Below are 14,365 nucleotides of genomic sequence, written 5' to 3' on the forward strand. Positions count from 1 at the left end.
AAGTATTTGGTATCTGTGTCTGTGATAAAAATCTGACCCATCAGTAAGTTGTGGCATATCCGGACCACGGTCGCATGTATTGCAGCTTATCCGGAAGCGGGGTGGGGGAATTCGATCTCAGCCTTATGGACTGTGGAGATCCAGATGCACCCGTTGCTTAGATCCGATCTTGTTCAGGGGACAAGCTTAATCGATCCTCTTCCTCATCAAGTTGACTGTTCGGACAATTGTTGAAGTCGAAAGATATCTGGCCCGGACGGAAATAGTAACCTCTGGTACCTGAGGCAAGATTGTGATGACATCACCGATCCATGGATTGGAGATTCACGAATGGCTTTGTGTTCCGGCGTGACGCAGCTTAGCTTTCATCGCTGCCCAGCGTCAAATTTGTTCCTCGGTAATGATTGCCTAATTACTTCTCAGAGATGTCCACGGCGAATGGCTACGAGAGATCAATCTGGTGTCTTGAGCTCCAGTCCATTCCTCATTGCCAACAAGGCCTGCCCCCGCAGTGAAATCCCTCATCTTTCTAGCACTCATCACGGGAGACTACGAGTTAGTATGGCTGGAAACCCCTGAATCTGAAAAGGCCAGGATCGATCTCAGCCTCTCACTCTCCACCAGCGCAGCAGCCTATGAAGTGTTGCAGATGCTACAGTCACCGCCAACGAGCCCGTCAAAGTGTCCACGCGGATGTGGAGCAGGTAAAACTCAGCGGACAACGAAACAACACCTCTCTTCCCCTTCTCCATCTTTCTTTCTTCCACTTCGTTATCCTTTATCATCGCTGCTACTTATCCGGAGACTAAACCTTTCATATTTGTCCATATTAAGTCTCCCTCTCCACCCATTTCCGGCTGTGCCCAACGCCTAGACTACTATCCCGAGGACAGCTGGAATTGTTCTCCGATCCCCCCTGAACCCGCGTCACAGCCGGTGTCGATCATCAGGCCCCTCCATAATCGTCATCCCCCCCACCGGCAAGTAACTTGGCCAGTCGAGACATCCTTGCTGTCTTCTATTTCAACTACCCATACTTGTCACTCAACTTTGTTCTGTGAAGCACACACCATACTATTTAGGAACCATGGACGAACTCACTACCCAGACGAGTCGCATCACCATGGACTCTTCACTGTCTAATGCGCAGAAGATAACACTACCATTTGCACCGTCGATGCTCAACTATATCGACAAGATCTACAGCTCGTTGACTTCGATGAACCAGCCCAATTTCTTGACTGATGTCCAACGTGAACCAAAGGGCCAGGAGTCAACCAACAAAGAGCACCCAGCTCCACTGGCTACCCTAGCTGCGTTCTACGAGTACTTGGCAAGCCCAGAGGCTTCTGCAATGCGAGCTGCTACTCAGATGGACCTCTCAGCGCCCATTACGGATTATTTTATCTCCACTAGTCACAATACGTACTTGACCGGAAACCAGCTGTACAGTGAATCTAAAGCAAGTGCTTATACCAATGTATGTTCCTCTTTGGCCACCACTTACTAGAGGAGGCATCGACATCTTGGAGGTGTGGTGCAGTATGACGGGGATTGTTCATCGGTACTGGAATGTGTGGGAAGCAGGAAGATGTTGCAACAAGCTTGCTCAGGTCTCATGGCTCTGTTGTACTCAACTCTCCCGTCGATGACTCTTCTAGTTTCTATGTCTTTGTGTTAACAGCGGCTGATATTCTCAGGTCCTACTTAGTGGCTGCAGATCCGTCGAGATTGACGTTTGGGATGGAAAAGCGGAGGGTGAAAGCTCCCAAGAAACTGGCGAGAGCAGCGCCACTAGCGGCAGCAACCCGAGCTCCGATGATGAGAAGATCAGCTCCTGTAAACCCCGTCGCGGGTCTAAAAGGGAAAAATTGAAGAAGATGACGGAGAACCATCGTCATCTGCGTGCCCTCTCCCAAGAGGTTGGCAAATTGGAAGGCTTCCTCGGACATCACAAGCCATCCACGAGTAGCGGAAGCTCTGGTGAAAGCAAGGCGTCTGGTAGCGCGATTCCGGTTCCTGGTAAACCAGAACCGCGGGTGTTGCATGGCCATACGCTTACTAGGGAGACGAGCTTTCGCGAAGTCTGCTATGCGATTCGAGACAGCGCATTTGTTGCAAGCGACCTTCCAGTCATTGTTAGTCTGGAAGTCCATACCTGCCTGGAACAGCAGCAGACGATGGTTGAGATCATGGAAGAAGCATGGAAGGGGATGTTGGTTGAGGTGACACCTGAACTTGAAGCCGGGACAGTTCCGCCGCCGCCTCTAGCGGACTTGAAGAGAAAGATCCTGATCAAGGTGAAGCATGTCGAATCCGTCGACGAAGGCGGTGACCGTGAGGCAAAGGAGAAGGCAGTTTATACCCAGCACATGGAAGCTTTGAAGCAACAGAAAAATCCATCAAATTCGGTCGAGGCTTCCAAGGGTCCCGAGTCTCCCGAGTCTCCCACTGCAGCTCCGCACAAGCCCTCTAAGATCTTGCAGGCGCTCAGTAAACTGGCCGTGTTTACGAAGGGGTTCCACTTTAGCAATTTTGCACAGCCGGGTATGTTATAATGCAAATGATACTTTCTAACTAGTAATGGACTACATCGCTGACTGAAATACAACAGAGGCCAAAGTTCCCAGCCATGTGTTCTCGTTATCCGAGAAGGCCGTGCGGGAAGCACATGCCACCGATGGAGACGCGTTGTTTGAGCACAACCGGCACTTCTTCATGCGCGTCTACCCCAATGGCTTGCGAGTCGACTCCTCCAACATGGACCCGACCTTCTTCTGGCGGCGTGGTGCTCAGATGGTCGCTTTGAATTGGCAGAACTTCGACAAAGCAATGACGCTCAATGCAGGAATGTTCGCAGGGGAACAAGGTTGGGTTCTCAAGCCCCCAGGATATCGCAGCTCCGATGCACAGCCCGGAATTATTGAGCCTCGTCGACTGGATCTGACCATTGAATTTCTTGCCGGCCAAAACATCCCACTGCCCCCGGGCCACACCAATGAAAACAAATTCTACCCCTTTGTAACTTGTCTTCTGCACGTGGAAACTCCGGATGACAGTTTCGCAGCAGCAGATGACGACACCGAATCCGAAAAGACTGGATATAAGCATTGCACGAAGAGTGTTACAGGAGTGAACCCCGATTTCGGCGGACAGAAGATGGAGTTTGCGACCGTGTCGGGCTTCCTCGATGAATTGACATTTGTTCGGTAAGCCACCCTTTCATGAAACAAAAAACCAGCTGTAGGTGCATTTGCTAAACGCAAACAGGTTCAAAATCAAGGACAACGAATGGATGCACAACGCGCTGGCCGCATGGGCGTGCATTCGACTAGATCGACTGCAAGAAGGTTATCGGATCATTCACCTGAATGACAGTACTGGGGCGCCGACAGAGGGAGCTCTTCTCGTACATATCACGAAGACGTACAGCTAAAAGCACCACGTATGAGTGGTATAGAGAGAAGACCCCATCTCGTTCATATTCGAGCGTGTTAGCAGTGTTTTACACGACGTATAGCCATACTTAGGGGCAGTATCTTTCTTTCTTTCTGTGTATTTAGATATTCAAGCCGAGACAAGACTTTAGACTGAAATCCTATTCCATTCGAGATGGTGACTAGACACTAAGGGACCTTCATCGTGACATAAAACATTCCTTTTCCAATCCAGACATCAAAAACAACCTTAATAAACTAAGCGCGGTATACAGTACAAAAAAGTATACACTAATTCCTCCTTACAGTCCAAAATAACCCTCAGACCCCTGACACACGACACACGACACATGTCCAACCTTAAATCCCCAGGCCAAGAAAATCCGGGGTAAAAAAAAGGAAAAAGTCCCACCAACCCCAAATAGGCAACTCTACGCGCTGCGAAGTGAGTATTTACCCCGCGCTTGCGGTTCCTGTTCCCGGATGCGGGCGGACCTGAACCTGTCCTGACAGCCATCGGTATCATCATTCTTTGCTGTTTTCTGTTCTCAGGAACAACTAACACATCATTTGTTATTTTTTAGGATATATTGGATCTTATCTTATCTCTCTCTCTCTTTATTATTCTATTCATTGTATGTTATGATTGTTGATGGATAATGGGGGATACATCTATTTCTATTTCTTCTGTTGATGAGAACGATAAAGCCAACAGCAATGGTCATGGCAATGAGAAGGAAACATTAGCAGGGAAACGAACGCATGATGACAGGCCTACGAAGTTCACTCGTTGTCGGACGGGGTGTTTGCGGTGTAGGACTAGGAGGAGAAAGTGTATGGTTTTCTTTACGGCAACACCCGTTGATGAGGATTGTGGATGATATTAATATGGAATAGGCGATGAAACGAAGCCCCGGTGTCGGAACTGTATCGAGAAGAATCTGGTTTGTCGCTATGGGGTACAGGTGACGTTTTTACCGAAGAATACCTTCACCGTTGCGGAGGGGGAGCTGTGCACGAGTACGAATACGAAGTCGATAGGGACCGGAGAGAAGGTTGTGCGAAGACAAGAGCGTTCGAGGAAGGGACGGTGGCGGTGGGTTAAGGTTAGTGGAACAAATCATTGTTTTCACGTCTATGATACACTGACGAGGTGACTATTTTAGTTTGTGAATGAAGATCCAACGGTGGGTGGGGGTGATGCTGTAGATGATGATAGTTTAAGTGATTACGCGAGGGCCTCAGGAGATGAGACTGTGATGGCTCCATCTAGACCTAGTTCTGAGGCTGATAAAGGTGATGGCCTGCATGGCTCTCCTGACATGCCCACTTCATTGTTTGGCAATGCGGCCTTCAGCGACAGGGACAAATCTGCCGTTCATGGGCTTCTTGCATTGGGGACAGGCGATGGTGTCAATAACCATAGGGGTGCTCCAGATGAAGGATGTGAGAAGACGAGTTCTGAACTTGTCTCGTCAGAGTTAGTGCCTAGGACTCCTGTCGTGCTGAAGCACGCCCCCGGTGTAGTGGGTGCTTCCGAGGGGCTGCCTTCGAGCATAAGTGCCAAGTCATTGACAGATACGGCAAAGCTGAAGCTTTTATGTCATTATCGCTACCATGTAGCACCATGGGTGAGTATACTGCAGTATAGTGGAGCTTAAGTCTGACGGATTGCTTGCAGCTTGATGTTTGCGATCTCAGTCATCCATTCGGAATCACTGCTGTTCAGATGGCACTCAGCTCGGAACCGCTCATGACAGCTCTGCTGGATCTCTCCAATGCCTGCGTTATACAGAAGGACATGAGGCATCGGCGAATGCCTCGTTATAGCCATGCAGATCTGTGCACCAATCCACTGTGGTCAAACTCTAGCTCCACGTTCACTGTCGAAAATGCTTTGACGACGGTGCTAGAAGAGACAAGATGGCTTGTCGCCGATATCGCTCAGACTTGGAAGAACGTACAGAACTTCAAATCTCGTAAGTTCGAGTCATTGGCTCATCAAGCACTGGATTCGGGTATCGCATCCTCTATCTACTGGATGTTCTTCCGCTTAGGTTCGTTTCACAAGTCGTCCACATATGGGTGCGCCATTCTGACTGAACCAGACCTGAGTGCAGCGCTCGCAAACGACAGACCAATCCAGATACAACTTCCGATGTTCCCAGTACCTAGTTTACTGATCTTGTCGAGCATAGAGGAGGTCCGGCAAAGGACTCGAGCGTATGCCCATGTCCTCCTCTGGCTATGTGGAAAAGCTTTGCGAGTATATCACCAGCAGTCCAGCTCCGACCAATTTGCAGCTCCACAGCAACAGCTGGATAGCTGGCTCGATGTATTTGACGCGATTGAGCAGTGGTACCATCTGCGGCCACACGAATTCCAACCGATGGTGGATTTGGGTATTGACGATCAACTCCCCCGGGCCGAAAGTGGCTTTCCGCTGCTACTGTTCGCAAACGGGACGGGTGCCTTTAGCAATCAGTTGTACCATACTGCCATGCTGCTTTTGCTGCAGTGTAAGCCACGCACAGCGCTATTAGGCTTGCAATCAATAACTCTGTCGCCGCTGTGGCATTCGCAGTGTATCTGTGGCATTGCACTGAATAATGACCGCCGGGAATCCTGGGACCCCTGCCTGATAGCCTCATTCCTGGTGGCTGCCAGAAGAATGACACATGAATCCCAGCAACAGGAAATCTTGGAAGGCTTTGAACGCGTGCGTGATATCACGGGGTGGGATTTGGGTGATTATATGACGCAACTTCGAGAGGATTGGTCATTCCTGGATGGTTTTTAGCATGCAGGCTCATGTTCCTCTCATTCCGGAACAACCCCAGGCAACCTCCAGATCCCGAATCCGCCAACATGTTCCCCAGCCAGTTTCGGCCTCGATGCTTTGAATCAGCCTGATAATCTCTTCATGCTCCGAGGCGTGACTGAATAGTTGTCCGGCAATCCACAGTGGTTGGATAGAGTTGTTCAAGCACCCTTGGTGTGGGTTTGCCAGGGAAATGCCACATATTCGGCGAGCATGCCATAGAGGAAACAAAGTTGGCGACCTGGGAAGCCGGATTTCCTTGGGCATCATCTTCAGTAACAGTATGCATGCCGTGTGGTACAGTTGGTTTGACGAGATAGCAGCCCAGTGGACGAACAGGATGTGAGGAAAGGGCTTGCGGTTGACTGTCTGCACTGGAAGAAGCTCGCTGGGACGCTCGGAAAACCAGCATTGTAGGTCATTCCAGAGACTGAGCCATCGTGTGCGGAACCTATCCGGAGTACACCCATTGTCTTCACCTAGTTCCACAAACTTTGTACGGTCGGACACCAGCTCGGTCGCTTTCACGCACAAATACACGGCATAATTTGCATGCATATCTGGCGACTTGACACTCTGGAACAGCTCATGCGCGTCCTCTGTCCGATAGCCTTCAGGAAGCCATTTAGAGGGATGCAGAAGCGTGGTCTGTGTTCCATCTGAAATAAGCGCACCGCACAAATCTGCTTCAGTCAGAATCAATTGAAATAATGCAGTAACAAGGCACAACGTATAGAAGAAAGGGATATAATGCAGCTCTAGACTCACCCATTCTAGCGTAGCACCAGAACACTGCCTGCAGAATTCCCTGGCTGAAGCCATGAATACCAAACGCATCAAACAAGGCCGCGCAGCCCTCAAGATGGCGACGCCAATCTTGGGCACGAGCAGACATCATTTCCAAGCAACAGAGAAGCACACATGCCGCTACGATCTTCGGGTCACGTAGTTGAAGAAGTGGACTTAGCCGTCGGATGGCCTCTTGGTACAGTTCGAGGCTATCAAACCAATTTCGAACCCCATTTTTGCGTTCGATCTGACGGGCAGAAATGGCAAGCATGGCATATGAGAGAGCAGGGAAGGAGCGAGCCAGCACAGGCACTTGTTGGCGAAAGGTGCACTGAGAGTCGAACATGTCCAGCTAATGACCATTTAGTCTCCGCATGGGTCGGAATAGACATCTTACACATACCCAAGGTGCTACCTCAGCCACATAATTTTTCAGATATTCAATACGCCTCCGGCTCGACAGAGAAGATTGCAAGAGCTCTCCTCTTCGTTCTGGCTGGTGTGTTTTTGAGCGTGGTAATTTTTCGGCTATTTCGAACCTTCCCACAGTGTCTGGACTGGATACCCGTGTTGGAGCATTCGAATTGGCGAGGGAGAAGAGTATGCATCGCAGCTCTTCCTGAGATGCTAGGTAACCTGGATCCTGTGAGAAGCCATCCTGGGTCCAGCTAGCTGCTGGCGACTGGAAAGGGTCACTGTTAATAGCTAATGCCGGTGAGTTGTGCGGATCAGTGTAGTAGTCTGTCAGATGATAAGGACTCTGCAGTTGATCCCATGCTGGCGATTCTGAATCGTTGTCTGCAGTTACTGGATCAGGTTGGTCTTGTATAGAACTGATTCGCGCATGTTTCCGGGGTGGTTCACTGAACGTGGTCTCGTCCATGCCGACGATGCTGAAGCATAGGAAACAACCGAGACGATCAATACTAGAGTGCAAACATCGTGAGCAAGCGGTTGTTTACAGGCAGATGGAAGGTTTTAGCTTTCACTTACTGAGGCGGACAGTCTGTCAACCAGCCTGTCTGATGCTACTGGTGAGGCCCAATCTCCATCGGGTTAGCGAGAGCTCCAAGACCAAGAACAATCTAAGCAATAAGTCTCTCCTGATTCTCCAGCGAGTTGTCAAAGAGGCGATTAGACTATGAAGAAAGGAACCGGCAGAAGCGAAGAGCGACAGCCGAAGCGCAGCTCCGCAGGGTCTCCAAAACGGGTTTAGCGGGATGCGGGGTAGCATCCTGAAGATGGAGATGAAAGTGACACGAAGTCTTCTATATAGCGACAAGCAATGCCAGTGACTAACATCCCTTATATTTGAAGACGTTGGAGATACTTTGGGTGAATTCTTCTGAGGCACACAGTATCCGCCACAATCAATTGAATAATATTCGCACCAAAACATGACGGATTCGGTGACTGAGCAAAACAAAGCATGTTCCAATACCATGGCATATACACAACGAACGTAGTAGATGTACGCCATGAGAAAGTAGAAAAGCTTGAAGAGCCACCAAATCTATAGAAACAAGCCTTGAGCACGTGCAGATATCCAGCATCCAACATTAAGGACAGTGGCTCAACCTACCAAGTCCGTCCACAACTGACCCAGGCTCAATTGAAGGCCTCACATTCCAAAACCCATTATACATTTCCAAAACAATGCTACTCAAAGATAGAGAATCTAGCCCAGCGCAGCTGTATATCACGAAATCTTCCATTACCACCTATATACCCCCTATAAAACGCGTACTATTCATCCAACACACTCCCGGCCCTCGTCACCCCATCCCAACTTCCACCCATCCACTCACCCACAGACCACCAGAATGACGTCTACAATGCCCCCAATTCCACCCTCGGCAACCCCAAACTCAACCCAAGAAACCACCCAAAAAGAAAGAACATCCCCAAGACGGCACGGCAGCACCCGACCTCCTCATCCCAGCCGAAAGCGGTCTAGCGCCCCAGCAATCCGGGGTAATCGTTGCCACGACCTTCCTTTCTGGGTAACTTGACCCAAGAATCCGCATCATGATAGATGACGAGGGTTGTCTTTTAGAGTGACGATCTTGCAAGCCCATCTCGGGGTTGTGGTACTACCGAGATCTAGATGGGGTGGTTTTGGGGCAAGTAGTTAACGGGGTTTGTCCGATGTCACACATTAAGGCTACTACTATTACTACTACCTAGACTGTACATATATAGTTGATGCATTGTGCCCATTTCTGACTAGAGAATTGATTCCCGAAGTGAACCAATCTAATAGAACTTTAATACATGCAACATCAAAGATAAGAAGAAAAGAAGAAGAAAAGAGAGAAGAAGAAAGATGCCAAAACTCAACCTCTTCGGCACTGGCTTCGTCCTCCAAGCGGCTATATGGGCTGCTTGTGGCATGGCCTTTATTCTCTTCGGTATATCCGCCCCCATCTTTATCCATAATTCAATCCCAACCCCGTTTCCTCTCCCTAACAGCTAAATCTAAAAAATCATAGGCTACGACCAAGGCGTCTTCTCCGGCATCGTCGAGAACGATGACTTCCTGGATACCATGAACCACCCCAACGACAGTCTGGAGGGGATCATAGTCTCCATCTACAATCTGGGGTGCTTCGCCGGTTGCATAGTTAACTTCCTATTGGGGGACTGGCTGGGTCGGCGGAGGGCGATGTGGTTTGCTATGGTTTGGGTCATCGTATGTTTTCCTTCTACTCTTCTTTTATGAGCTGAGGAGGATATGATTCGCTAATATAAGATATCTGTGGGCGTAGATCGGAGCAACTCTTCAATGCTCCGCGTTCTCAGTCCCCCATCTCATGGTCGGACGATTCGTGACGGGTATTGGGACGGGCGTGGAGACGTCGACGGTGCCGATGTATCAGGCGGAGTTGTGTGAGGCGAGTAAGCGCGGGAAGTTGGTGTGTAGTGAGCCGTTGTTGGTGGGGGTGGGGATTGTGATTAGGTTTGATTTCTTCGGCATTTGATACTTAGGTTGATGGCTAATTGTGGTGGTAGCTATTTCTTCGACTACGGGATGAGCTATGTTGGTGGTCAGATCGCCTGGAGATTGCCGATTGCGTGCCAGATGATTTTCGCTTTTGTAAGGATATTACTATTTATCCTGGGACACTTGGTGGATTGGCTGGCTAATGCAGATATCTAGGTGGTCATCGTCCTGGTGTTCGGATTGCCCGAGTCACCCAGGTACTGCTACAAGGAAGGTCGCAATGAAGAGGCGCTGCAGATCTTGAGTAATGTGTATGGGCGCCCAAAGGACGACCCGAAGATTCTGGCAGAGCAGGAGGAAATCCTCGAGGCTATTTCTGTGGAGACCAAATATGGAGAGTACAAGTGGAGGTGGGTACTCATCAATATGATCGCTATTTTGATGCATGCTGACGAGATCAGAAACGTCTTCAAGAGGGATGAAGTTTCCACGGGTCATAGAGTGTAAGTCTGACGTCTTATCTGTCGCGAATCATGTTCTAACGACCGCGCAGTCTTCTTGCATACGGCATGCAATTCATGAATCAGATGGGTGGTATCAACATGGTCGTGTATGTTGGGCATAAAACTTACCCCGGTGAAATGCAAGAGATTTGCTAAGAAACCCAGATACTACATCCCCACCGTGCTTAACACCAATGTCGGCCTGGACAAGAATCTCTCCAACCTTCTCGGCGGCTGCGTCCAGATCATGTTTGTCGTCGGAAGTATATTCCCCACCTTCTTTGTGGATCGCGTCGGTCGCAGAGCTCCCATGATCTGGGGATCATTCGGTTTGGGCATCTGCATGATGATGGTGTCCATCCTGCTCAGTTTCAAGGGTCACGCCAACGAGCATGCGACTTCGTCAGCTGCTGTCGCCTTCTTCTTCGTGTACATGCTCATCTTTGGCGCATCGGTTAACTGCATCCCCTGGTGCTACGTCCCCGAGATCTTACCCCTCCATGCGCGCGCCAAAGGGACGGCCGTCGGTATCTCATCGAACTGGATCTGGGTAGGTTTCTAGTAATCTCTCGCTCTTTCACTACTGACAAGCATGAAAGAACTTCTTTGTCGTGATGATCACGCCCATCATCATCAATCGCCTCCAGTGGAAAGCATACCTCATCTTCATGTGCTTGAACTTCGCCTTCGTTCCACTGATTTATTTCTGCTACCCCGAAACTGCCAAGTTGACGCTCGAGGAGATCGACTACTTGTTCACCACCCCAGGGAAGAATGCCGTGCAAATGTCCAAAGAGCTTGTGAAGCAGCGAAAGCAACACGGCCATGTACCAGGCCAGCGATTGACAAGACACACGGACGAGGCAGATTCAGAGAAATTGGAGAAAAAGCAGGACAGTGTTGTCGCCGGGGTTTCGGACGAGCAAGTCGAGCAGGTCTAGGGAAGCCAGGAGCCGAGGCAGGGAGGATGAGAAAGAAAAAAATTCGCGCGTTCGGTTGTATGATCAATGTACATGAATGTATGGCGTCTGCACATGTGGAAAGCTACAGGAAACCCATAGTGCTGTGCTGGCCACGGCGGTTTTCAAGGGGTACCAGTATGAGGCAATTTCTAGCAGGAACCACTTCATGCAGTGGTTGGAAATGAGAAATGGTTCGCAATGTAATGCGCCCGTGGTAGGTAGCCAGCGCGACCATCCAATGAAGTGGGTGGGATTTAGATCCCTCAAAGACCGGTGGAAAGGCTTGTGCGACGGAATCCAATGGCATCATTAAGCCACTGTGCACGACTAGTAATGATGACAGTATCACATTGCGCGCCAGAAAAGCTTCCCTCAGTCGGGAGGCAGTTCAATGGTTGTCGTTCAGACCAGCCGGTTCGGTCAGCGAGGACCCTGGGACTCAGTGCAGGTATCACCAGTCGGAGAATGCAGGTCGTTGAGCAAAACCCCGACCACCCTGGACTTGTGGCGGGCTGGCAAAGGTTTGAGCCCGCCCGACCCATGCAAGCGGCGGACTTACATATGCACATACCTGGGCCCCACGCCTTTGTGAAAACAAAAGTAAGCGCGGTTCTGGTGATATGTATGTACATACCCAGGGCGCCGTATGCAAGATGCATTGGCTCGAGAGTTTATCAATCTGAACACTATACATGAGGGATATCGGGGACCAAAGTCGGAGTGGATACGCGCGGTGAAGAAATTTGCTGGGCTATAATGCATCAATTTAACCTGCGTTATCGGGGTGGAAAAAATTGCGGTGAGCGCAATGCGAGTCCAACGATGGCAGCCTAACTGTGCAATGTCTGGAATGATGGCGCGGCAGGACAGATTGGTTTGACAAATCTGACTCCTGCTTGATGGATGGATAGAATCCGGGAATGGGACAAGCAAACAAAGAGGAGGGGAAAGGGGAAGAGAAGATGGGAATGAGCGGAGATTGATGGATAGAGAAACTGGTCGGTTGGTTGGTGGGGAGGTGGATGGAGAGAGTATCGAACAGAGTTCACTGGTAGAGTCCCGTAAATAGCATCCCTATCCAAAACGAGAGATAGATAGATAATACTATCTTCCTTAGATTAGCCATCGTTGTTTGACAGGAGCGGGTCTCTCCTTCCCCCGTATCTACTAAGTGTGACATGTCACATTCGATGAATATCACACTGCTTTGGGTGTCCATTTACGATTTTCGGGGGCGACTACCGGTCTAGCGTGACCGGCAGTTTGGCGCTAGACTCATACTCTTTGTCCGGGGCCACTTTGAAGCTCCGAAAGAAGGCAAAGGAGTGGGATGAACTGGCCCCGGGGTGGAATAATTAGTCTGACTGTGCCAGGTGCATGGCTGCTTCAAAACGAAAAAAACAGGGTCGACGGGGAGGACAAACAGCGGAGAATAACCTTGCCCAATCAGCCATTCCCATCCGCATAATTCGGATCGAGCTTCGGCCCATCAAGCGAGGTCAGGGGCTCCACAGCTTATATGTATCCAATTCCTGCCTGCGAATCACCGGCCGTAAGTCGGTCTGAGCTTCCTGGCCAAGACCTGAGTGATAGACTGATCAACGTCTGGCGATGGTTAATCCACCGAACTGTGATAGAGTTGTGCGTTTACCTGTCCCATCGTCGACCTGAAACCGGCCGCTTGTGTCGGGGTGTGTTCAAACCTCCGATGTAGATTTGAACAGAACGAACGCGAAAATCAGGCAAACAGAAAATAGAGCACATATAAAAATAGAATAAAATAATCTATACATAACACGCATGCAAATGAAAAACGACTCATAGAAGTAAAAGTAGAAGCGCAGTCAAAGTACCCATGGTAGCCCTTGCACGTTGCATTTGCAGCGCTGGTACATCTTATGAATAGACCACCCCAAGCATCGGTATAGATCTGTGCAGAAGACAGGGTTCGACATTGAGTGGTGTTATTGAGTGGTGGAAATGACTGATCCGGCCTGATTATTGGCGCATCGGCACTCCATCCCTCCCTTCAGTAGTACTACTTAGTAGTGCTTACTCCGATAGCAGAGGAGAGGGGGACAGGCAGACAGAAAGTAACAAACAACAAGACTTCATATGCAGGAGCCGAGATGCCACTACCAACTGGATGAGGTTTCCATTTCACAAGATGGGCTTACCAAAAATCGGCATGTAGAACAGCCTCAGACTCACATGGGAGGGTGGGCAATTCGTACAGCCGGACTCCAAGTGGACCAGAGTGTCACTGATCAGATCTCAGCTGGACAGCCTCCTTAGTAGGCTGTAGGGGTTCTGATCACGTCATTGGTTGAGCCGTGGTGAACGATGAAATTCCCTTGTTTTTATTTTTATTTACTTTTATTTTTGATTTTTATTTTATTTTTTCCTTAGAATGTTTAATTTTCTCACTCCTTCGCCAACAATCTGCGGCTGATTGAGAGTACGACACCATGCACAAAGACGAAACTCTTGCATGAGTAATTAGCAGACGCCCGTTTGGAGCCAGACTGACATAGCACATAAGGTCAGGATATGCATAGTAGAATACAATGTGGCTGTTGAGAACGCCGAAGGTTGTGCAGATCGAGGATTGCGTCCTGAAGCCCGCCATATGCGCGAGACGGGCTGCAGCCGGCGCTAACTCGGTAGCGTACTCGCATCGAGCATCAATTTAGATTGAGTGTGACCTATACATTGTTAGCATCATATGGTAATATTTTGAGCTGATCTTTGTGCTGAGAGCCCACTACGACTCCTCTAGCTTAAGGAGGATGGTGGGATTGCGATGGAGATTGATCCTCCCGCCCTCCCAACACCAGTCATAATCCATTTGCTCTTTTAGCCATAGGACATACAGCAAGGGCCCGGTTACCGAGACCCCGTCGTAGCTT

At 49.6% G+C, this 14,365-nt stretch overlaps 4 protein-coding genes across 4 annotated transcripts; 3 read left to right on the plus strand and 1 right to left on the minus strand.

Moving 5' to 3' along the window:
* The first annotated feature begins 981 nt into the window (after positions 1-981).
* On the plus strand, positions 982-3,537 carry BDQ94DRAFT_80509 (putative phosphoinositide-specific phospholipase C). The gene is made up of 4 exons (XM_026776589.1): positions 982-1,480; positions 1,701-2,547; positions 2,615-3,209; positions 3,271-3,537. Exons 1-4 carry the CDS (start codon positions 1,088-1,090, stop codon positions 3,434-3,436), a joined length of 2,001 nt encoding a protein of 666 aa, XP_026622764.1. The 5' UTR covers positions 982-1,087; the 3' UTR covers positions 3,437-3,537.
* A 559-nt stretch (positions 3,538-4,096) lies between these two features.
* On the plus strand, positions 4,097-6,237 carry BDQ94DRAFT_161764 (Zn(II)2Cys6 transcription factor domain-containing protein; the record flags this gene model as incomplete). The annotated part of the gene is made up of 5 exons (XM_026769434.1): positions 4,097-4,271; positions 4,335-4,543; positions 4,604-5,068; positions 5,119-5,494; positions 5,546-6,237. 5 exons carry the CDS (start codon positions 4,097-4,099, stop codon positions 6,235-6,237), a joined length of 1,917 nt encoding a protein of 638 aa, XP_026622765.1.
* Positions 6,238-6,246: 9 nt separating this feature from the next.
* Positions 6,247-7,930, minus strand: BDQ94DRAFT_182036 (putative C6 transcription factor; the record flags this gene model as incomplete). Its single annotated transcript, XM_026774040.1, has 3 exons — positions 6,247-6,941; positions 7,027-7,399; positions 7,451-7,930. The coding sequence occupies 3 exons, from the start codon at positions 7,928-7,930 to the stop codon at positions 6,247-6,249; spliced, it is 1,548 nt and encodes a 515-aa protein (XP_026622766.1).
* Positions 7,931-9,373: 1,443 nt separating this feature from the next.
* BDQ94DRAFT_161766 (putative MFS sugar transporter) lies at positions 9,374-11,435 on the plus strand (the record flags this gene model as incomplete). Its single annotated transcript, XM_026769435.1, has 9 exons — positions 9,374-9,458; positions 9,540-9,739; positions 9,816-10,006; positions 10,060-10,144; positions 10,208-10,401; positions 10,453-10,494; positions 10,545-10,601; positions 10,660-11,044; positions 11,094-11,435. The coding sequence occupies 9 exons, from the start codon at positions 9,374-9,376 to the stop codon at positions 11,433-11,435; spliced, it is 1,581 nt and encodes a 526-aa protein (XP_026622767.1).
* Between the last annotated feature and the right edge of the window lie 2,930 nt (positions 11,436-14,365).

This window comes from Aspergillus welwitschiae (genome assembly GCF_003344945.1).
Source record: "Aspergillus welwitschiae strain CBS 139.54b unplaced genomic scaffold BDQ94scaffold_34, whole genome shotgun sequence".
NCBI lineage: Eukaryota > Fungi > Ascomycota > Eurotiomycetes > Eurotiales > Aspergillaceae > Aspergillus > Aspergillus welwitschiae.